Source organism: Salvelinus namaycush, unplaced genomic scaffold, assembly GCF_016432855.1.
Source record: "Salvelinus namaycush isolate Seneca unplaced genomic scaffold, SaNama_1.0 Scaffold230, whole genome shotgun sequence".
NCBI classification, from domain to species: Eukaryota; Metazoa; Chordata; class Actinopteri; order Salmoniformes; family Salmonidae; genus Salvelinus; species Salvelinus namaycush.
In genome coordinates this window covers 119,684-146,053 of record NW_024059120.1, presented here as the reverse complement: position 1 = coordinate 146,053, position 26,370 = coordinate 119,684, and the positions used below count along the sequence as shown (strand labels likewise).

The 26,370-nt window shown below is 47.4% G+C and overlaps 1 protein-coding gene across 1 annotated transcript; it reads right to left on the bottom strand.

Moving 5' to 3' along the window:
* Positions 1–4,372: 4,372 nt before the first annotated feature.
* si:dkey-109j17.5 (zinc finger BED domain-containing protein 4) lies at positions 4,373–20,011 on the bottom strand. The gene is made up of 6 exons (XM_038984328.1): positions 19,712–20,011; positions 10,588–10,859; positions 8,441–9,002; positions 8,178–8,336; positions 6,766–7,969; positions 4,373–4,496 (listed from the first exon to the last, which is right to left on the bottom strand). Exons 1-5 carry the CDS (start codon positions 19,955–19,957, stop codon positions 7,289–7,291), a joined length of 1,920 nt encoding a protein of 639 aa, XP_038840256.1. The 5' UTR covers positions 19,958–20,011; the 3' UTR covers positions 4,373–4,496; positions 6,766–7,288.
* Between the last annotated feature and the right edge of the window lie 6,359 nt (positions 20,012–26,370).

Below are 26,370 nucleotides of genomic sequence, written 5' to 3'. Positions count from 1 at the left end.
TATGTTGGTGCCGGTTTATGGTATAAAAGTTAACATTCAATTATCTGGCAACAGCACTGGTGGAGATTCCTCCAGTCAACATGCCAATTGCATGCTCCTTCAAAACTTCAGACGTGTGGCATTGTGTTGTATGACAAAACTGCACATTTTAGAGTGGCTTATTGTCCCCAGCAATCAGCTTCATGATATGCCACACCTGTCAGGTGGATGGATTTTCTTGACCAAGCATAAATGCTCACTAACAGGGATGTAAACAAAGGTGTGCACAACATTTTTAGAGAAATAAGCTTTTTGTGCGTATGGAAGATTTCTGGGATCTTTTATTTAATCTCATGAAACATGGGACCAACACTGTACATGTTGCGTTTATATTTTAGTTCAGTGCATATAGTACTCGAATTAATGTTGCTAAGTTCAAAAGAATACAAGATAAAAATGGCTGACACCAATGAGGGTTAGAAACTTTATAAGACAATTATCTCAGAATCCTCTTAACCATATAGCTCTCATTGATTTGATTTAGTGAAGGGCTTTTCTGTATAGTTGTCCAATGTTGGTGAGGCATATTAACCTCTTTTAATAATACTCCTGAATCACTTTGATCAATAAAAGCATTTATTGAGTGTACTTTTAAACACAGCTGAGATTTACTTCAAAGTGCATTCACCCTATTGCTTCCACCTATCAAGTTGTTTCAGATCTAGGGAGGAGGGGGTAGGGTACTGTCACATTCTTAGCAATATACGTTAATGTCATTTTCATATTCTATATTTACAGCAGCATGTCTTTACTTTCTCAAATTTACCATTGAAGCAACGATGATGTCAGTTATACCAAAACAACACAGAGTTCCGTCTCCAAGTTTTAATGTGGATAAACACACATTGCAACAGAATAACTTGGGACAAATCACAGAAATAACAATATGTTAAAGGAGAAATCTGCAACATCCGCTTTACAACTTGAATGATATACATGGTGTAGATTTCCAGAAGACCATGATGCTCATCTATATACACTGCTCAAAAAAGTAAAATAATACATCCTAGATCTGAACGAATGAAATATTCTTATTAAATACTTTTTTCTTTACATAGTTGAATGTGCTGACAACAAAATCACACAAAAATTATCAATGGAAATCAAATTTATCAACCCATGGAGGTCTGGATTTGGAGTCACACTCAAAATTAAAGTGGAAAACCACACTACAGGCTGATCCAACTTTGATGTAATGTCCTTAAAACAAGTCAAAATGAGGCTCAGTAGTGTGTGTGGCCTCCACGTGCCTGTATGACCTCCCTACAACGCCTGGGCATGCTCCTGATGAGGTGGCGGATGGTCTCCTGAGGGATCTCCTCCCAGACCTGGACTAAAGCATCCGCCAACTCCTGGAGTCTGTGGTGCAACGTGGCGTTGGTGGATGGAGCGAGACATGATGTCCCAGATGTGCTCAATTGGATTCAGGTCTGGGGAACAGGCGGGCCAGTCCATAGCATCAATGCCTTCCTCTTGCAGGAACTGCTGACACACTCCAGCCACATGAGGTCTAGCATTGTCTTGCATTAGGAGGAACCCAGGGCCAACCGCACCAGCATATGGTCTCACAAGGGGTCTGAGGATCTCATCTCGGTACCTAATGGCAGTCAGGCTACCTCTGGCGAGCACATGGAGGGCTGTGCGGCCCCACAAAGAAATGCCACCCCACACCATGACTGACCCACTGCCAAACCGGTCATGCTGGAGGATGTTGCAGGCAGCAGAACGTTCTCCACGGCATCTCCAGACTCTGTCACATCTGTCACATGTGCGTGTGAACCTGCTTTCATCTGTGAAGAGCACAGGGCATCAGTGGCGAATTTGCCAATCTTGGTGTTCTCTGGCAAATGCCAAACGTCCTGCACGGTGTTGGGCTGTAAGCACAACCCCCACCTGTGGACGTCGGGCCCTCATACCACCCTCATGGAGTCTGTTTCTGACCGTTTGAGCAGACACATGCACATTTGTGGCCTGCTGGAGGTCATTTTGCAGGGCTCTGGCAGTGCTCCTCCTTGCACAAAGGCGGAGGTAGCGGTCCTGCTGCTGGGTTGTTGCCCTCCTACGGCCTCCTCCACGTCTCCTGATGTACTGGCCTGTCTCCTGGTAGCGCCTCCATGCTCTGGACACTACGCTGACAGACACAGCAAACCTTTTTGCCACAGCTCGCATTGATGTGCCATCCTGGATGAGCTGCACTACCTGAGCCACTTGTGTGGGTTGTAGACTCCGTCTCATGCTACCACTAGAGTGAAAGCACCGCCAGCATTCAAAAGTGACCAAAACATCAGCCAGGAAGCATAGGAACTGAGAAGTGGTCTGTGGTCACCACCTGCAGAACCACTCCTTTATTGGGGGTGTCTTGCTAATTGCCTATAATTTCCACCTTTTGTCTATTCCATTTGCACAACAGCATGTGAAATTTATTGTCAATCAGTGTTGCTTCCTAAGTGGACAGTTTGATTTCACAGAAGTGTGATTGACTTGGAGTTATATTGTGTTGTTTAAGTGTTCCCTTTATTTTTTTGAGCAGTGTAGAATGAATAAATACCAAACAGGAGGCAGTGGAAAAGCAGTCATAGTTGGTGCTCAAGGGGTAATCATACAGACTCCCTTTTTCAATGAGAAACTCATTTTAATTAGATATGTGTGTTGTAACATGAATATATACTGCTAAGAATGTGATAGTTGGGTGCCTCCTCTAGAGGGTCACCAGGCCACCAGCACCAAGGACGAAACCCACTACCCCAGTAAGGGCTATCTCTAGGGTATTGGGCCAGTATAGTTAGGCCCTGTCCTGAAGAAACCCTAACCCCTCCTCCCATTTAATCTGAAACAACCTGATAGGTGGAATCTCAGCTCTGTTGAAATTAGTCGAGAAAATATTTTAATGATCATACGAGTGATTCAGGAGTATCATTCAATACAGGTTAAAATGACCCACCAAAGTTAGACAATTATACAGAAAGACATTCAATTGCTGAAATAAGTATATCAAATAAATGATGAGAGAATATTCAGATGAACTGAGACCCAATATGGAGGCGTAGCAGGAAGATCAGAGTACCATGAACCAAGAGGTTGTGAGTTCAAATCCCAGGTGAGAATAATTATTACTGTAAAAATTAACATGCACTATGTAATCCTGTTTGTCAAAATGTGTCAAATATGTTAGTTGAAAACAGTATGTTAAAAGCCCTGTGTGTGTGAGTCTCCTTGACAACAGACAAATAGCTATGAGTGGATCAGTGGTTCACCAAGCAGGGCCTTGATTGGCTCAGCAACAGAAGCAGGGCCTTGATTGGCTCAGCAACAGAAGCAGGGCCTTGATTGGCTCAGCAACAGAAGCAGGGCCTTGATGATGTGTAATAAATCAAACTAGTGGGGAAATATTCAGTTCTGAGAACATGGTAACCACGTTCTATTTGACATTCAAATGAATTGTCTCTTGAAAACATTCCTTGCACATCACAGGAACATTTGTATGAAAACATTATTTAATGGCCTAATGAGACTCGTTTTCTAAAGTTGTGGGAATGTTTGTTGTCAGCTGGGTACAGTGTTTAGGTCCAAAGCAGTCGGAAACCTGTAGGCTACATGGACTATAGTGTTTAGGTCTGAAACCTGTAGTCTACATGGACTATAGTGTTTAGGTCTGAAACCTGTAGGCTACATGGACTATAGTGTTTAGGTCTGAAACCTGTAGGCTACATGGACTATAGTGTTTAGGTCTGAAACCTGTAGTCTACATGGACTATAGTGTTTAGGTCTGAAACCTGTAGTCTACATGGACTATAGTGTTTAGGTCTGAAACCTGTAGGCTACATGGACTATAGTGTTTAGGTCTGAAACCTGTAGGCTACATGGACTATAGTGTTTAGGTCTGAAACCTGTAGGCTACATGGACTATAGTGTTTAGGTCTGAAACCTGTAGGCTACATGGACTATAGTGTTTAGGTCTGAAACCTGTAGGCTACATGGACTATAGTGTTTAGGTCTGAAACCTGTAGGCTACATGGATTATAGTGTTTAGGTCTGAAACCTGTAGTCTACATGGACTATAGTGTTTAGGTCTGAAACCTGTAGTCTACATGGACTATAGTGTTTAGGTCTGAAACCTGTAGGCTACATGGATTATAGTGTTTAGGTCTGAAACCTGTAGGCTACATGGATTATAGTGTTTAGGTCTGAAACCTGTAGGCTACATGGACTATAGTGTTTAGGTCTGAAACCTGTAGGCTACATGGACTATAGTGTTTAGGTCTGAAACCTGTAGGCTACATGGACTATAGTGTTTAGGTCTGAAACCTGTAGTCTACATGGACTATAGTGTTTAGGTCTGAAACCTGTAGGCTACATGGACTATAGTGTTTAGGTCTGAAACCTGTAGGCTACATGGACTATAGTGTTTAGGTCTGAAACCTGTAGGCTACATGGATTATAGTGTTTAGGTCTGAAACCTGTAGGCTACAAGGACTATAGTGTTTACAGTGGCTTCTGAAAGTATTCACCCCCCTTGGCATTTTTCCTATTTTGTTGCCTGACAACCTGGAATTAAAATAGATTTTCTGGGGTTTGTATCATTTGATTTACACACCATGCTTACCACTTTGAAGATGCAACATATTTTGGGGGGTGAAAAAAACAGAAATAAGACAAGAAAACAGAATACTTGAGCGTGCATAACTATTCACCCCCACAAATTCAATACTTTGTAGAGCCACCTGTTGCAGCAATTACATCTGCAAGTCTCTTGGGGTATGTCTCTATATGCTTGGCATATCTAGCCACTGGGATTTTTGTCCATTCGTCAAGGCAAAGCTGCTCCAGCTCCTTCAAGTTGGATGGGTTCTGCTGGTGTACAGTAATCTAAGTCGTACCACAGATTCTCAATTGGATTGAGGTCTGGGCTTTGACTAGGCTATTCCAAGATATTTAAATGTTTCCCCTTAAACCACTAGAGTGTTGCTTTAGCAGTATGCTTAGGGTCATTGTCCTGCTGGAAGGTGAACCTCCGTCCTAGTCTGAAATATCTGGAAGACTGAAACAGGTTTCCCTCAAGAATTTCCGTGTATTTAGCTCCATCCATCATTCCTTCAATTCTGACCAGTTTCAAAGTCCCTGCTGATGAAAAACACCCGCACAGCATGATGTTGCCACCACCATGCTTCACTGTGGGGATGGTGTTCTCAGGGTGATGAGAGGTGTTGGGTTTGCGCCAGTCATAGCGTTGTCCTTGATGGCCAAAAAGCTCAATTTTAGTCTCATCTGAGTACCTTCTTCTATATGTTTGGGGAGTCTCCCACATGGCTTTTGGCGAACACCAAACATGTTTGCTTATTTCTTTCTTTAAGCAATGGCTTTTATCTGGCCACTTTCCCGTAAAGCCCAACTCTGTGGAGTGTACAGCTTAAAGTGGTCCTATGGACAGATACTCCAGTCTCCGCTGTGGAGCTTTGCAGGTTCTTCAGGGTTATCTTTGGTCTCTTTGTTACCTCTCTGATAAAATGCCCTCCTTGCCTGGTCCGTGAGTTTTGGTGGGCGGCCCTCTCTTGGCAGGTTTGTTGTGGTGCCATATTCTTTCAATTTTCCAATAATGGATTTAATGGTGCTCCGTGGGATGTTCAACGTTTCTGATATTTTTTTATAACCCAACCCTGATCTGTACTTCTCCACAACTTTGTCCCTGACCTATTTGGAGAGCTCCTTGGTCTTCATGGTGCCCCTTGCTTAGTGGTGTTGCAGACTCTGGGGCCTTTCAGAACAGGTGTACATATACTGAGATCATGTGACAGATCATGTGACACTTAAATAAAGTCCACCTGTGTACAATCTAACTAATTATGTGACTTCTGAAGGTAATTGGTTGCACCAGACATATTTAGGGTCTTCATAGCAAAGGGGGTGAAAACATATGCACTACTTTTCCCTTTGTCATTTTATTGGATTCTTTTAAACAAGTCATTTTTTTCATTTCACTTCACCAATTTGGACTATTTTGTGAATGTCTATTACATGAAATCCAAATAAAAATCCATTTAAATTACAGGTTGTAATGCGACAAAGTAGGCAAAACGCCAAGGGGGATGAATACTTTTGCAAGGCACTGTAGGTCTGAAACCTGTAGGCTACATGGACTATAGTGTTTAGGTCTGAAACCTGTAGTCTACATGGACTATAGTGTTTAGGTCTGAAACCTGTAGGCTACATGGACTATAGTGTTTAGGTCTGAAACCTGTAGTCTACATGGACTATAGTGTTTAGGTCTGAAACCTGTAGTCTACATGGACTATAGTGTTTAGGTCTGAAACCTGTAGTCTACATGGACTATAGTGTTTAGGTCTGAAACCTGTAGTCTACATGGACTATAGTGTTTAGGTCTGAAACCTGTAGTCTACATGGACTATAGTGTTTAGGTCTGAAACCTGTAGGCTACATGGACTATAGTGTTTAGGTCTGAAACCTGTAGGCTACATGGACTATAGTGTTTAGGTCTGAAACCTGTAGTCTACATGGACTATAGTGTTTAGGTCTGAAACCTGTAGGCTACATGGACTATAGTGTTTAGGTCTGAAACCTGTAGTCTACATGGACTATAGTCTTTAGGTCTGAAACCTGTAGTCTACATGGACTATAGTGTTTAGGTCTGAAACCTGTAGGCTACATGGACTATAGTGTTTAGGTCTGAAACCTGTAGTCTACATGGACTATAGTGTTTAGGTCTGAAACCTGTAGTCTACATGGACTATAGTGTTTAGGTCTGAAACCTGTAGGCTACATGGATTATAGTGTGTAGGTCTGAAACCTGTAGGCTACATGGACTATAGTGTTTAGGTCTGAAACCTGTAGCCTACATGGACTATAGTGTTTAGGTCTGAAACCTGTAGGCTACATGGACTATAGTGTTTAGGTCTGAAACCTATAGGCTACATGGACTATAGTGTTTAGGTCCATAGCGGTCTGTAATTGTCCCTTTAAGTTTTTGAGTCTCCATCGGGTTTCATGGACAACATTACCAGCCTGTAGCTGTGTTAGTGCCTCTGTAGCTGTGTTAGTGCCTCTGTAGCTGTGTTAGTGCCTCTGTAGCTGTGTTAGTGCCTCTGTAGCTGTGTTAGTGCCTCTGTAGCTGTGTTAGTGCCTCTGTAGCTGTGTTAGTGCCTCTGTAGCTGTGTTAGTGCCTCTGTAGCTGTGTTAGTGCCTCTGTAGCTGTGTTAGTGCCTCTGTAGCTGTGTTAGTGCCTAGGGTTGATCCATTAAGTCCACAGTAACCTATAGTTGGTTTTGAGATAGATGAGTGTCTCAAGGTTTTTGGGGAGAGCCCTGCCTCTGCCGGGTTGGAGCCAGTGTCTGGCCGAGGTAAAGATGGTCTCCACGGTGGAGGTCCCGGCCGGCACAGTAAACGCCCGCTTGGCCACCTGGCTGAGCTGGGGGAAGTCTATAGTCTTTCGTCTCCAGTAGTGGAGAGGCTCCTCCTCAGTGGGCTCCTCACGCAGGTACCCTGCCAGCTCCTGCTCCACGCTCTTTGCCTGCGCCGTGGGCCTTTGCTTGATGAAGGAGAACAGCTTGCAGGGCCTGCTGAGCGAAGTGGAGGAGGGAAGAGGGGACGAGGCTGGGGACAAAGCCGCGTCAGGGGACTGGGCCTGGGGGGTGAGCTCCATGCTGGGGCCCTGTGTTTGTGTGTGTTTGGTGACCTCGTCCAGGAGGACCTGTCTGTGCCAGTCAGGGTCTGAGCTCCAGGTAAGTTTGAACTGTGGGTCCAGGGTGGTGGCGGTGACGTACAGAGGGTCCTCCAGGATGGGAGCCAGGCGGCGCTCTACGGCTTGAGACAAGCCCAGCAGCAGGCAGGGTAGCTGGGGGGAGACGCACTCTGACAGGTGCTTACGGAGCCCCAGGACACAGGGCAGAGCCAGACTGATGGAGACGTGTCTGTCACCCTGTTAGGATACAAGAACACAACCATTAACCTGTCTGTCTCTCTCACCCGTCCGTCCGTCTGTCTCTCTCATCCGTCCGTCCGTCTGTCTCTCTCATCCGTCCGTCCGTCTGTCTCTCTCATCCGTCCGTCTGTCTCTGTCATCCGTCCGTCTGTCTGTCTCTCTCATCCGTCCGTCTGTCTGTGTCTCACCTGTCTGTGTGTCTCACCTGTCTGTGCGTGTGCACCATGTCCCAGGCCTCAGTAAAGGGTTCCAGTGTGTCTGTCAGTTCCCTGAGCAGCGCCACCTCCTGGCCACTCAGCACCAGGTCAGCCCGGTCAGACACATCCTCCAAGAACTCTGCTGAGTCCAGAAGACCACGCAACACCTGGAGGAGAGGAGAATGGAATCAAAAGAGCATGGTTACAATTTTCACTTTTAAACCAGCAGGCTGATCTATGTTGTAACTAGACTACATTAAGTCCTGCTTACCTTGAGTTGTACGGCCCAGTCTCGCTCTCCAGCCCTGCTGCCCCCCGACCCCCCCTCCACCCCCCCTCCCAACAGGCCCACCAGTTTGTCGTGTGGCACGGCGGAGGTGACGTAGTTATAGAAGGATGAGGCTTTAGCCAGGGTGGAGGAGAGGAGAGGAGAGGAGGAGAGCAGTCCATCTCTCACACACTGACCCAGAGAACAACAGAAACAGTCTATCCTGCCGGACCCCAGACCTCCCTCCCACCAGTCCTCCTGTTCTACCTCTCCTTCCCTCTCTCCTCCTTCATCCCCACTCTCCTCCTCTTCCTCTTCGGCATCATCTCCCGGGTTGCCGTGGATACAGAACCCTGGTAGGCGGCATGAGGGGTGAGTTTCAGCGGGAAATGGGTCAGCCACGACACGGAACGCTCGTCCCGAAACGCCGTGCGCCACACACACCTCCTCGAACTCTGCTAGCACGCGATTGGCCGAGAGTCCACCAACCAGAGGCAGGCAGGCCAGCAGGGCGGAACGCATCTGCCAATCAGACGACAGGAAGTGGCAGGTCACGCCCAGGTACCTGCAGGACGGGTAGGAGGACATAGTGATTATCATAAAGAACAACCCTAGATGTCGTCACCCTATTCCCATAAACTACATTTACATTTAAGTCATTTAGCAGACGCTCTTATCCAGAGCGACTTACAAATGTACCTTTTATATTTAACTAGGCAAGTCAGTTAAGAACAAATTCTTATTTTTCAATGACGGTCTAGGAACAGTGGGTTAACTGCCTGTTCAGGGGCAGAACGACAGATTTGTACCTTGTCAGCTCGGGGATTTGAACTTGCAACCTTTCGGTTACTAGTCCAACGCTCCAACCACTAGGCTACCCTGCCGTGCACTACATAGGAAATAGGGTGTCAAAATAGTGCACTACATAGGAAATAGGGTGTCATAAACTAGTGCACTACATATAGGAAATAGGGTGTCATAAACTAGTGCACTACATATAGGAAATAGGGTGTCATAAACTAGTGCACTATATAGGAAATAGGGTGTCATAAACTAGTGCACTATATAGGAAATAGGGTGTCATAAACTAGTGCACTATATAGGATATAGGGTGTCATAAACTAGTGCACTATATAGGAAATAGGGTCATCAACTAGTGCACTACATAGGAAATAGGGTGTCATCAACTAGTGCACTACATAGGAAATAGGGTGTCATAAACTAGTGCACTACATAGGAAATAGGGTGTCATAAACTAGTGCACTACATAGAAAATAGGGTGTCATAAACTAGTGCACTACATAGGAAATAGGGTGTCATAAACTAGTGCACTACATAGGAAATAGGGTGTCATAAACTAGTGCACTACAAAGGAAATAGGGTGTCAGAAACTAGTGCACTACATAGGATATAGGGTGTCAGAAACTAGTGCACTACATAGGATATAGGGTGTCAGAAACTAGTGCACTACATAGGATATAGGGTGTCATAAACTAGTGCACTACATAGGATATAGGGTGTCATAAACTAGTGCACTACATAGGAAATAGGGTGTCATAAACTAGTGCACTACATAGGAAATAGGGTGTCAGAAACTAGTGCACTACATAGGAAATAGGGTGTCAGAAACTAGCGCACTACATAGGAAGATATTAGGTATGGGTCCCAAATGGCACCCTCAGTAGGACAGTAGAACAGACATATTAAAACACAGAGATGGTGATTTTAGCCATGCACATTAGAGCCCTGCACGGGCATGAATTTTAAGCCCATGCCCTACCCATGCACACGACATTCAGGCCCGATTGCTTCAGCCAAATTTAAGGTCCGGCCCTGCCCAAAGACCAAAATCCGAAATAACTTCCTCTGTTAGTAAATAGCTGCTCCTCTCTGTCTGTCACTCTTGCTCTGCATGCATTCTGCTCATGGAGGCTCTGAGTCTGAGTATCCATAGCAACAGCTCTGCCTGGGCTGCTCAATGAGCGGAGCTGTTAGCTACTCCTCATCACTCTAAACTCTCTCCTGTCTGATATTTGACGAAGTTTAAGCACTTCTGACACCATGTTAGGATCTTAGTCAGATATGACTGTACTGTGCAGCAGAGGACGAGCAAAGGGCTCGTATCCTAGAGTTAGGCTTAGAGTACATACCCAGTGTTAGCCCCTGCTGTGGTCCCAAGGAAACCCCTCCAGAGGGAGACCGAGAGGCTGAGAGAGAGGGCTGAGGCCAGGGCCTGTCTGGTGGCCAGCTGGGCCTGGTAGGCGTAGGCTGGGAGGAGCTGGGTTTGAAGGTATCTGGGGGGCTCGGGGGTATAGCGAGGCTCTAACAGCTGCAGTAACTCTCTGAACCCTCTGAGATCCACCAGGGAGGCAGGCTGGAGGTCCTGGACCAGCATCTTAGCTATCGCCTCCGAAATCAGCACCTAGTCAAACATAATACTGTCTATTACACACCAACTACAACACACACACACACATACAGATATTGTCCTTGCCACCGTGCTTCTTCTGCATTGCTTGCTGTTTGGGGTTATAGGCTGGGTTTCTGGAGAGCACTTTGTGACATCGGATGATATAAATATATTCGATTGATTGACAACGGACCAACATCTTAGCTATCGCTTCAGAGATCAGCAGTGGGGAGGATAACAAGATGTTACTGTAAACTACCGTACCACACTGACCCCTACCGTACCACACTGACCCCTACCGTACCGTACTGACCCCTACCGTACCACACTGACCCCTACCGTACCGTACTGACCCCTACCGTACCACACTGACCCCTACCGTACCACACTGACCCCTACCGTACCGTACTGACCCCTACCGTACCACACTGACCCCTACCGTACCACACTGACCCCTACCGTACCGTACTGACCCCTACCGTACCACACTGACCCCTACCGTACCACACTGACCCCTACCGTACCGTACTGACCCCTACCGTACCACACTGACCCCTACCGTACCACACTGACCCCTACCGTACCACACTGACCCCTACCGTACCACACTGACCCCTACCGTACCACACTGACCCCTACCGTACCACACTGACCCCTACCGTACCACACTGACCCCTACCGTACCACACTGACCCCTACCGTACCACACTGACCCCTACCGTACCACACTGACCCCTACCGTACCACACTGACCCCTACCGTACCACACTGACACCTACCGTACCGTACTGACCCCTACCGTACCACACTGACCCCTACCGTACCACACTGACCCCTACCGTACCACACTGACCCCTACCGTACCACACTGACCCCTACCGTACCACACTGACCCCTACCGTACCACACTGACCCCTATCGTACCACACTGACCCCTACCGTACCACACTGACCCCTACAGTACCACACTGACCCCTACCGTACCATACTATACCCTACTGTACAGTACTATACCCTACTATATCCTACCACACTGACCCCTACCGTACCACACTGACCCCTACGGTACCACACTGACCCCTACGGTACCACACTGACCCCTACCGTACCACACCGACCCCTACCGTACCACACTGACCCCTACCGTACCGCACTGACCCCTACCGTACAGTACTATACCCTACTATATCCTACCGTACTGACCCCTACCGTACCACACTGACCCCTACCGTACCATACATTACTATACCCTACTGTACAGTACTATACCCTACTATATCCTACCGTACTGACCCCTACCGTACCACACTGACCCCTACCGTACCATACATTACTATACCCTACTGTACAGTACTATACCCTACTATATCCTACCACACTGACCCCTACCGTACCATACTGACCCCTACCGTACCGCACTGACCCCTACCGTACTGACCCCTACTGTACAGTACTATACCCTACTATATCCTACCGTACTGACCCCTACCGTACCATACATTACTATACCCTACTGTACAGTACTATATCCTACCACACTGACCCCTACCGTACCATACATTACTATACCCTACTGTACAATACTATACCCTAGTCAAACCCATATCCTACCGTACTGACCCCTACCGTACCATACATTACTATACCCTACTGTACAGTACTATACCCTACTATATCCTAACATACTGACCCCTACCATACTGACCCCTACCATACCACACTGACCCCAACCGTACTGACCCCTACCATACCGACCCCTACCGTACCACACTGACCCCTACCGTACCGACCCCTACCATACCGTACTGACCCCTACCGTACCGACCCCTACCATACCACACTGACCCCTACCGTACCGACCCCTACCATACCGTACTGACCCCTACCGTACCGACCCCTACCATACCACACTGACCCCTACCGTACCGACCCCTACCATACCGTACTGACCCCTACAGTACCGACCCCTACCATACCACACTGACCCCTACCATACCACACTGACCCCTACCGTACCACACTGACCCCTACCATACCAAACCCATATCCTACCGTACTGACCCCTACCGTACCATACATTACTAAACCCTACTGTACAGTACTATACCCTACTATATCCTAACATACTGACCCCTACCATACCACACTGACCCCTACCGTACCGACCCCTACCATACCACACTGACCCCTACCGTACCACACTGACCCCTACCATACCGTACTGACCCCTACCGTACCACACTGACCCCTACCGTACCGCACTGACCCCTACCGTACCGTACTGACCCCTACCGTACCGTACTGACCCCTACCGTACCGTACTGACCCCTACCATACCGTACTGACCCCTACCATACCGTACTGACCCCTACCGTACCGTACTGACCCCTACCATACCGTACTGACCCCTACCGTACTGACCCCTACCGTACCGTACTGACCCCTACCATAACACACTGACCCCTACCGTACCACACTGACCCCTACCATACCGTACTGACCCCTACCATACCGTACTGACCCCTACCGTACCGTACTGACCCCTACCATACCACACTGACCCCTACCGTACTGACCCCTACCATACCACACTGACCCCTACCATACGACACTGACCCCTACCATAACCACACTGACCCCTACCGTACAGTACTGACCCCTACCTTACCACACTGACCCCTACCGTACCACACTGACCCCTACCGTACCACACTGACCCCTACCGTACCATACATTACTATACCCTACTGTCCAATACTATACCCTACAGTACTGACCCCTACCGTACCATACATTACTATACCCTACTGTACAGTACTATACCCTACTATATCCTAACATACTGACCCCTACCGTACCACACTGACTCCTACCGTACCGTACTGACCCCTACCATACCACACTGACCCCTACCGTACTGACCCCTACCATACCACACTGACCCCTACCGTACTGACCCCTACCATACCACACTGACCCCTACCATACGACACTGACCCCTACCATAACCACACTGACCCCTACCGTACAGTACTGACCCCTACCTTACCACACTGACCCCTACCGTACCACACTGACCCCTACCGTACCACACTGACCCCTACCGTACCATACATTACTATACCCTACTGTCCAATACTATACCCTACAGTACTGACCCCTACCGTACCATACATTACTATACCCTACTGTACAGTACTATACCCTACTATATCCTAACATACTGACCCCTACCGTACCACACTGACCCCTACCGTACCGTACTGACCCCTACCATACCACACTGACCCCTACCGTACTGACCCCTACCATACCACACTGACCCCTACCGTACTGACCCCTACCATACCACACTGACCCCTACCATACGACACTGACCCCTACCATAACCACACTGACCCCTACCGTACAGTACTGACCCCTACCTTACCACACTGACCCCTACCGTACCACACTGACCCCTACCGTACCACACTGACCCCTACCGTACCATACATTACTATACCCTACTGTCCAATACTATACCCTACTATATCCTACAGTACTGACCCCTACCGTACCATACATTACTATACCCTACTGTACAGTACTATACCCTACTATATCCTAACATACTGACCCCTACCGTACCACACTGACCCCTACCGTACCGTACTGACCCCTACCATACCACACTGACCCCTACCGTACTGACCCCTACCATACCACACTGACCCCTACCATACTGACCCCTACCATACCACACTGACCCCTACCATACGACACTGACCCCTACCATAACCACACTGACCCCTACCGTACAGTACTGACCCCTACCGTACCACACTGACCCCTACCGTACCACACTGACCCCTACCGTACCACACTGACCCCTACCGTACCATACATTACTATACCCTACTGTCCAATACTATACCCTACTATATCCTACAGTACTGACCCCTACCGTACCATACATTACTATACCCTACTGTACAGTACTATACCCTACTATATCCTAACATACTGACCCCTACCGTACCACACTGACCCCTACCATACCGTACTGACCCCTACCATACCGTACTGACCCCTACCGTACCGTACTGACCCCTACCGTACCACACTGACCCCTACCGTACCACACTGACCCCTACCATACATTACTGACCCCTACCATACATTACTGACCCCTACCATACATTACTGACCCCTACCGTACCGTACTGACCCCTACCGTACCACACTGACCCCTACCGTACCACACTGACCCCTACCATACCGTACTGACCCCTACCGTACTGACCCCTACTGTACAGTACTATACCCTACTATATCCTACCGTACTGACCCCTACCGTACCACACTGACCCCTACCGTACTGACCCCTACCATACCGTACTGACCCCTACCGTACCGACCCCTACCATACCACACTGACCCCTACCGTACTGACCCCTACCATACCGCACTGACCCCTACCGTACCGACCCCTACCGTACCACACTGACCCCTACCGTACTGACCCCTACCGTACCACACTGACCACAACCGTACCACACTGACCCCTACCGTACCACACTGACCCCTACCGTACCACACTGACCCCTACCGTACCGTACCTACCCCAACCGTACCACACTGACCCCTACCGTACCACACTGACCCCTACCGTACCACACTGACCCCTACCTTACCGTACCTACCCCAACCGTACCACACTGACCCCTACCGTACCGTACTGACCCCAACCGTACCATACTGACCCCTACCGTACCACACTGACCCCTACCTTACCGTACCTACCCCAACCGTACCACACTGACCCCTACCGTACCGTCCTGACGCCTACCGTACCACACTGACCCCTACCGTACTGACCCCTACTGTACAGTACTATACCCTACTATATCCTACCGTACTGACCCCTACCGTACCATACATTACTATACCCTACTGTACAATACTCTACCCTACTATATCCTAACATACTGACCCCTACCATACTGACCCCTACCGTACCATACATTACTATACCCTACTGTACAGTACTATACCCTACTATATCCTACCACACTGACCCCTACTGTACAGTACTATACCCTACTATATCCTACCGTACTGACCCCTACCGTACCATACATTACTATACCCTACTATACCCTACTATATCCTACCGTACTGACCCCTACCGTACCATACATTACTATACCCTACTATACCCTACTATATCCTACCGTACTGACCCCTACCGTACCATACATTACTATACCCTACTGTACAGTACTATACCCTACTATATCCTACCGTACTGACCCCTACCTTACCGTACCTACCCCTACCGTAGCACACTGACCCCTACCGTACCATACATTACTATACCCTACTGCACAGTACTATACTCTACCGTACTGACCCCTACCTTACCGTACCTACCCCAACCGTACAACACTGACCCCTACCTTACTGTACCTACCCCAACCGTATAACACTGACCCCTACCTTACCGTACCTACCCCTACCGTAGCACACTGACCCCTACCGTACCACACTGACCCCTACCATACATTACTATACCCTACTGCACAGTACTATATCCTACCGTACTGACCCCTACCGTACCATACATTACTATACCCTACTGCACAGTACTATACCCTACCGTACTGACCCCTACAGGACCACACTGAAGCCTACCGTACCACACTGACCCCAACCGTACCACACTGACCCCAACCGTACCACACTGACCCCTACCGTACCACACTGACCCCAACCGTACCACACTGACCCCAACCGTACCACACTGACCCTACCGTACCACACTGACCCCAACCGTACCACACTGACCCCAACCGTACCACACTGACCCCAACCGTACCACACTGACCCCAACCGTACCGACCCCTACCATACCGCACTGACCCCTACCGTACAGTACTATACCCTACTATATCCTACCGTACTGACCCCTACCGGACTGCACTGACCCCTACTGTACTGACCCCTACCGTACAACACTGACTCCTACCTTACCGTACTGACCCCTACCGTACCGTACTGACCCCTACCGTACCACACTGACCCCTACCGTACCACACTGACCCCTACCGTACCACACTGACCCCTACCTTACCGTACCTACCCCAACCGTACAACACTGACCCCTACCTTACCATACTGACCCCTAACATACCGTACTGACCCCTACCGTACTGACCCCTACCGTACCACACTGACCCCTACCGTACCATACATTACTATACCCTACTGTACAGTACTATACCCTACTATATCCTACCACACTGACCCCTACTGTACAGTACTATACCCTACTATATCCTACCGTACTGACCCCTACCGTACCATACTGACCTCTACCGTACCACACTGACCCCTACCGTACCACACTGACCCCTACCGTACTGTACTGACCCCTACCGTACCATACATTACTATACCCTACTGTACAGTACTATACCCTACTATATCCTACCGTACTGACCCCTACCGTACCATACTGACCCCTACCGTACCACACTGACCCCTACCGTACCATACATTACTATACCCTACTGTACAGTACTATACCCTACTATATCCTACCACACTGACCCCTACTGTACAGTACTATACCCTACTATATCCTACCGTACTGACCCCTACCGTACCATACTGACCTCTACCGTACCACACTGACCCCTACCGTACCACACTGACCCCTACCGTACTGTACTGACCCCTACCGTACCATACATTACTATACCCTACTGTACAGTACTATACCCTACTATATCCTACCACACTGACCCCTACTGTACAGTACTATACCCTACTATATCCTACCGTACTGACCCCTACCGTACCACACTGACGCCTACCTTACCGTACTGACCTCTACCGTGCAGACCCCAACAATACTGACCCTACCGTACCATATTGACCGTACTACCGTACTATACCCTACTGTACAGTACTATACCCTACTGTACAGTACTATACCCTACTATACAGTACTATACCCTACTGTACTCTACCGTACTAACCTCTACCCTACTGACCTCTACCCTACCGACCTCTACCCTAAAGTACTGACCACTACCCTACTGTACTGACCCCTACACAACCGTACTGCACCCTTACTGTACTGACCCAGTAAAATACAGTACAGTAGAGTATATTGTACTGAACTCTGCTGTACCGTACCGACCTCCACCCGGCCGTACCGACCTCTACCCGGCCGTACTGACCTCTACCGACCCGAACTCTGCAGCCTACTCTACTGAACGGCAGCCTACCGTACTCTACTGAACGGCAGCCTACCGTACTCTACTGAACGGCAGCCTACCGTACTCTACTGAACGGCAGCCTACCGTACTCTACTGAACGGCAGCCTACCGTACTCTACTGAACGGCAGCCTACCGTACTCTACTGAACGGCAGCCTACCGTACTCTACTGAACTGCAGCCTACCGTACTCTACTGAACTGCAGCCTACCGTACTCTACTGAACGGCAGCCTACCGTACTCTACTGAACTGCAGCCTACCGTACTCTACTGAACTGCAGCCTACCGTACCCTACTGAACTGTACCGACCTCCACCCTACCCCACTGACCTCCACCCTACTGTACTCTATCCTACCCTACTGTACCAGCCTTACTGTACTGACCCAGTAAAATACAGTACAGTAAATTGTACTGAACTCTGCTGTACTGTACAGACCTCTACCCGGCCGTACTGACCTCTACCCGGCCGTACTGACCCCTACCCAGCCGTACCGACCTCTACCCTAAAGTACTGACCACTACCCTACCGTACTGACCCCTACTCGACCGTACTGACCCAGTAAAATACAGTACAGTAAATTGTACTGAACTCTGCTGTACTCTACAGACCTCTACCCGGCCGTACTGACCTCTACCGAGCCGTACTGACCCCTACCGAACCGAACTCTGCCGTACCCTGCCGAAAAGAACTCTGCACTGCAGCCTACTCTACTGAACTGCAGCCTACCGTACTCTACTGACCTCTACCCTACTGTACTGACCCTACTGTACTTAACCCATACTGTGCTGACCTCTACCCTACTGTGCTGACCTCTACCCTACCGTGCTGACCTCTACCCTACCGCGCTGACCTCTACCCTACCGCGCTGACCTCTACCCTACCGCGCTGACCTCTACCCTACCGCGCTGACCTCTACCCTACCGCGCTGACCTCTACCCTACCGCGCTGACCTCTACCCTACCGCGCTGACCTCTACCCTACCGCGCTGACCTCTACCCTACCGCGCTGACCTCTACCCTACCGCGCTGACCTCTACCCTACCGCGCTGACCTCTACCCTACCGTGCTGACCTCTACCCTACCGTGCTGACCTCTACCCTACCGTGCTGACCTCTACCCTACCGTACTGACCTCTACCTTACCGTACTGACCTCTACTGTGATATCCAAACTTATGAAACATGAGGAGAACAACCCTAACCCGTAATTATGCATTTCTGTATAGTACAGATCAGGGACCCGTGATGTAATTCTGTTAGCGGGTGTTGATCCACTTCACTAATTGTAGTTCAATAGCCAAAAGAGTTATTCATAAACTCACGGTGCCATGAAATAGCTGACACCCCATTATTTATGCAGACATCTTTGAATATTAATTCAGAGCAGATACGTTTTTGGAAAATGTGGTCGCACAAAAAAAACTGATTTTACCATAAGTTCTCAGTTCTGACACTAAATTAGTTTTAGTACATTTTTCAGTGGAATTTTTTTAAAGTAGTCCTTGTACATGGACTTTAATTTGTTAAACATTCAAAAGTCAAAAAATGAGTCAAAACGTAATTCCGTTACCATGGACGCACACACACACACACACACACCTGGCGAGGGTCGTGTCTGTGGAACTTCGTCACCCCTTCTCCTGCTCCCTCTCTTCCTCCTCCTCCCCCGATCCCTCCTACTACTCCCACCCCTCCTCCTCCAGCGGTGATGGAGTGATTGCAGCGATGGCCTCCTCCATTGGCCAGGCTGTGAAGGGAGGATGAGGAGTAGGGATGGAGGGAGGAGGAAGATGAGGAGTAGGCTTCTCTCTTCATATCCTTCTTCTTTACAAACTCATCGTACATCGCCTGGTGCTTCCTCTGTAGAAATGAGAGAGTGTGTGTAATTCTGATGATCAAACTTCAGACAGACTACCTATTGCAATGCTTTTAGATTTGATATTGATTAATAATATAGAATTTCACACAGAGACAAACAAGAACTGTATAATTCAGCCACAGCCTGCTTCTACCTATCCCTGTGGAATACAATGTGCATTCTTAACTTTGCAATCAGTTTCATACACAGACAATACTGTATCTATCACAGCCAGTAACCTGCTGTACCTGTTGTCTCCTACTGTCAGACACCCAGATCTATACCTTAGTTAAGATACTTTTGAAAAACTTGATTACTTTGAGGATTACTTTTAAATTCAGAAAGGATGTTTGCGAAAAAATATTGGACACTTGTCTGTTCTCAAAGACATTCAAATCAGCATTGAAAAAGGTGCAAGTTCAAGTTTGTTCCACCTGAGCGAGTCTGACCACAAGTCAGAGACCACTATGATGTCAGAGACCACTATGATGTCAGAGACCACTGTGATGTCAGAGACCACTGTGATGTCAGAGACCACTGTGATGTCAGAGACCACTATGATGTCAGAGACCACTACGTTGACACACCAAATGTGTTTGATGGATCGCGGGGAAAGCGCAGGAATAGGCTTTTGTAGGCTACAGTCCAAGCTATGTCTTCCAATGGTGCGACTGCTGTTGGCATCCAAAGATTATCCAACTTGAACAAACGTTTAGAGGTAAGGATGACAGCAGTGTGGTCTACGGCGATACAGATATCACGTATTATTGATATCTACATAGCAGCAGTGTAATTCACATCAATGCGCTGTCTCATTTAGCTATTTGCGCATTGTGGTTGTTGTGGACGGCTGTTCACAAATGTAAATATGTATTTGAACCCAATAATGGTTGAATTCAATACGTTTAAGACGCCCATCAATCATTGTTTTTAAAACCAGTGGACAGCCAGTGAAAAATGCACTCTTGCAACAGCTGCATAGTGCGGATCCCAGCCTATAGAATAACAGCTGCATAGTGTGGATCCCAGCCTATAGAATAACAGCTGCATAGTGCGGATCCCAGCCTATAGAATAACAGCTTCATAGTGAGGATCCCAGCCTATAGAATAACAGCTTCATAGTAGGATCCCAGCCTATAGAATAACAGCTTCATAGTGAGGATCCCAGCCTATAGAATAACAGCTGCATATTGTGGATCCCAGCCTATAGAATAAACAGCTGCATATTGTGGATCCCGCCTATAGATAACAGCTGCATAGTGGGATCCCAGCCTATAGAAACAGCTGCATATGTGGATCCCAGCCTATAGAATAACAGCTGCATATGTGGATCCCAGCCTATAGAATAACAGCTGCATAGTGTGGATCCCAGCCTATAGAATAACAGCTGCATAGTGTGGATCCCAGCCTATGGAATAACAGCTGCATAGTGTGGATCCCAGCCTATAGAATAACAGCTGCATAGTGTGGATCCCAGCCTATAGAATAACAGCTGCATAGTGTGGATCCCAGCATATGGAATAACAGCTGCATAGTGTGGATCCCAGCCTATGGAATAACAGCTGTATAGTGTAGATCCCAGCCTATAGAATAACAGCTGCATAGTGTGGATCCCAGCCTATAGAATAACAGCTGTATAGTGTAGATCCCAGCCTATAGAATAACAGCTGCATAGTGTGGATCCCAGCCTATAGAATAACAGCTGCATAGTGTGGATCCCAGCCTATAGAATAACAACTGCATATTGTGGATCCCAGCCTATAGAATAACAGCTGCATAGTGTGGATCCCAGCCTATAGAATAACAGCTGCATAGTGTGGATCCCAGCCTATAGAATAACAGCTGTATAGTGTAGATCCCAGCCTATAGAATAACAGCTGTATAGTGTAGATCCCAGCCTATAGAATAACAGCTGTATAGTGTAGATCCCAGCCTATAGAATAACAGCTGCATAGTGTGGATCCCCGCCTATAGAATAACAGCTGCATAGTGTGGATCCCAGCCTATATAATAACAGCTGCATATTGTGGATCCCAGCCTATAGAATAACAGCTGCATATTGTGGATCCCAGCCTATAGAATAACAGCTGCATAGTGTGGATCCCAGCCTATAGAATAACAGCTGCATAGTGTGGATCCCAGCCTATGGAATAACAGCTGCATAGTGTGGATCCCAGCCTATAGAATAACAGCTGCATAGTGTGGATCCCAGCCTATGGAATAACAGCTGCATAGTGTGGATCCCAGCCTATAGAATAACAGCTGCATAGTGTGGATCCCAGCCTATAGAATAACAGCTGTATAGTGTAGATCCCAGCCTATAGAATAACAGCTGCATAGTGTAGATCCCAGCCTATAGAATAACAGCTGCATAGTGTGGATCCCAGCCTATAGAATAACAGCTGCATAGTGTGGATCCCAGCCTATAGAATAACAGCTGCATATTGTGGATCCCAGCCTATAGAATAACAGCTGCATATTGGATCCCAGCCTATAGAATAACAGCTGCATAGTGTGGATCCCAGCCTATAGAATAACAGCTGCATAGTGTGGATCCCAGCCTATAGAATAACAGCTGTATAGTGTAGATCCCAGCCTATAGAATAACAGCTGTATAGTGAGGATCCCAGCCTACAGAATAACAGCTGCATAGTGTGGATCCCAGCCTATAGAATAACAGCTGCATAGTGTGGATCCCAGCCTATAGAATAACAGCTGCATAGTGAGGATCCCAGCCTATAGAATAACAGCTGCATAGTGTGGATCCCAGCCTATAGAATAACAGCTGCATAGTGTGGATCCCAGCCTATAGAATAACAGCTGCATAGTGTGGATCCCAGCCTATAGAATAACAGCTGCATAGTGGGGATCCCAGCCTATAGAATAACAGCTGCATAGTGTGGATCCCAGCCTATAGAATAACAGCTGTATAGTGTAGATCCCAGCCTATAGAATAACAGCTGCATAGTGTAGATCCCAGCCTATAGAATAACAGCTGCATAGTGTGGATCCCAGCCTATAGAATAACAGCTGCATAGTGTGGATCCCAGCCTATAGAATAACAGCTGCATATTGTGGATCCCAGCCTATAGAATAACAGCTGCATATTGTGGATCCCAGCCTATAGAATAACAGCTGCATAGTGTGGATCCCAGCCTATAGAATAACAGCTGCATAGTGTGGATCCCAGCCTATAGAATAACAGCTGTATAGTGTAGATCCCAGCCTATAGAATAACAGCTGTATAGTGAGGATCCCAGCCTACAGAATAACAGCTGCATAGTGTGGATCCCAGCCTATAGAATAACAGCTGCATAGTGTGGATCCCAGCCTATAGAATAACAGCTGCATAGTGAGGATCCCAGCCTATAGAATAACAGCTGCATAGTGTGGATCCCAGCCTATAGAATAACAGCTGCATAGTGAGGATCCCAGCTTATAGAATAACAGCTGTATAGTGAGGATCCCAGCCTATAGAATAACAGCTTCATAGTGAGGATCCCAGCCTATAGAATAACAGCTTCATAGTGAGGATCCCAGCCTATAGAATAACAGCTTCATAGTGAGGATCCCAGCCTATAGAATAACAGCTGCATATTGTGGATCCCAGCCTATAGAATAACAGCTGCATATTGTGGATCCCAGCCTATAGAATAACAGCTGCATAGTGAGGATCCCAGCCTATAGAATAACAGCTGCATATTGTGGATCCCAGCCTATAGAATAACAGCTGCATATTGTGGATCCCAGCCTATAGAATAACAGCTGCATAGTGTGGATCCCAGCCTATAGAATAACAGCTGCATAGTGTGGATCCCAGCCTATGGAATAACAGCTGCATAGTGTGGATCCCAGCCTATAGAATAACAGCTGCATAGTGTGGATCCCAGCCTATAGAATAACAGCTGCATAGTGTGGATCCCAGCATATGGAATAACAGCTGCATAGTGTGGATCCCAGCCTATGGAATAACAGCTGTATAGTGTAGATCCCAGCCTATAGAATAACAGCTGCATAGTGTGGATCCCAGCCTATAGAATAACAGCTGTATAGTGTAGATCCCAGCCTATAGAATAACAGCTGCATAGTGTGGATCCCAGCCTATAGAATAACAGCTGCATAGTGTGGATCCCAGCCTATAGAATAACAACTGCATATTGTGGATCCCAGCCTATAGAATAACAGCTGCATAGTGTGGATCCCAGCCTATAGAATAACAGCTGCATAGTGTGGATCCCAGCCTATAGAATAACAGCTGTATAGTGTAGATCCCAGCCTATAGAATAACAGCTGTATAGTGTAGATCCCAGCCTATAGAATAACAGCTGTATAGTGTAGATCCCAGCCTATAGAATAACAGCTGCATAGTGTGGATCCCCGCCTATAGAATAACAGCTGCATAGTGTGGATCCCAGCCTATATAATAACAGCTGCATATTGTGGATCCCAGCCTATAGAATAACAGCTGCATATTGTGGATCCCAGCCTATAGAATAACAGCTGCATAGTGTGGATCCCAGCCTATAGAATAACAGCTGCATAGTGTGGATCCCAGCCTATGGAATAACAGCTGCATAGTGTGGATCCCAGCCTATAGAATAACAGCTGCATAGTGTGGATCCCAGCCTATGGAATAACAGCTGCATAGTGTGGATCCCAGCCTATAGAATAACAGCTGCATAGTGTGGATCCCAGCCTATAGAATAACAGCTGTATAGTGTAGATCCCAGCCTATAGAATAACAGCTGCATAGTGTAGATCCCAGCCTATAGAATAACAGCTGCATAGTGTGGATCCCAGCCTATAGAATAACAGCTGCATAGTGTGGATCCCAGCCTATAGAATAACAGCTGCATATTGTGGATCCCAGCCTATAGAATAACAGCTGCATATTGTGGATCCCAGCCTATAGAATAACAGCTGCATAGTGTGGATCCCAGCCTATAGAATAACAGCTGCATAGTGTGGATCCCAGCCTATAGAATAACAGCTGTATAGTGTAGATCCCAGCCTATAGAATAACAGCTGTATAGTGAGGATCCCAGCCTACAGAATAACAGCTGCATAGTGTGGATCCCAGCCTATAGAATAACAGCTGCATAGTGTGGATCCCAGCCTATAGAATAACAGCTGCATAGTGAGGATCCCAGCCTATAGAATAACAGCTGCATAGTGTGGATCCCAGCCTATAGAATAACAGCTGCATAGTGAGGATCCCAGCTTATAGAATAACAGCTGTATAGTGAGGATCCCAGCCTATAGAATAACAGCTTCATAGTGAGGATCCCAGCCTATAGAATAACAGCTTCATAGTGAGGATCCCAGCCTATAGAATAACAGCTTCATAGTGAGGATCCCAGCCTATAGAATAACAGCTGCATAGTGTGGATCCCAGCCTATAGAATAACAGCTGCATAGTGCGGATCCCAGCCTATGGAATAACAGCTGCATAGTGCGGATCCCAGCCTATAGAATAACAGCTGCATAGTGTGGATCCCAGCCTATAGAATAACAGCTGTATAGTGTAGATCCCAGCCGATAGAATAACAGCTGTATAGTGTAGATCCCAGCCTATAGAATAACAGCTGCATAGTGTGGATCCCAGCCTATAGAATAACAGCTGCATATTGTGGATCCCAGCCTATAGAATAACAGATGCATAGTGTGGATCCCAGCCTATAGAATAACAGCTGCATAGTGTGGATCCCAGCCTATAGAATAACAGCTGCATAGTGTAGATCCCAGCCTATAGAATAACAGCTGTATAGTGTAGATCCCAGCCTATAGAATAACAGATGCATAGTGTGGATCCCAGCCTATAGAATAACAGCTGCATATTGTGGATCCCAGCCTATAGAATAACAGCTGCATAGTGTGGATCCCAGCCTACAGAATAACAGCTGCATAGTGTGGATCCCAGCATATGGAATAACAGCTGCATAGTGAGGATCCCAGTCTATAGAATAACCGCTGCATAGTGTGGATCCCAGCCTATAGAATAACAGCTGCATAGTGTGGATCCCAGCCTATAGAATAACAGCTGCATAGTGTGGATCCCAGCCTATAGAATAACAGCTGCATAGTGTAGATCCCAGCCTATAGAATAACAGCTGCATAGTGTGGATCCCAGCCTATAGAATAACCGCTGCATAGTGTGGATCCCAGCCTATAGAATAACAGCTGCATATTGTGGATCCCAGCCTATAGAATAACAGCTGCATATTGTGGATCCCAGCCTATAGAATAACAGCTGCATAGTGTGGATCCCAGCCTATAGAATAACAGCTGCATAGTGTGGATCCCAGCCTATAGAATAACAGCTGTATAGTGTAGATCCCAGCCTATAGAATAACAGCTGCACAGTGTGGATCCCAGCCTATAGAATAACAGCTGCATAGTG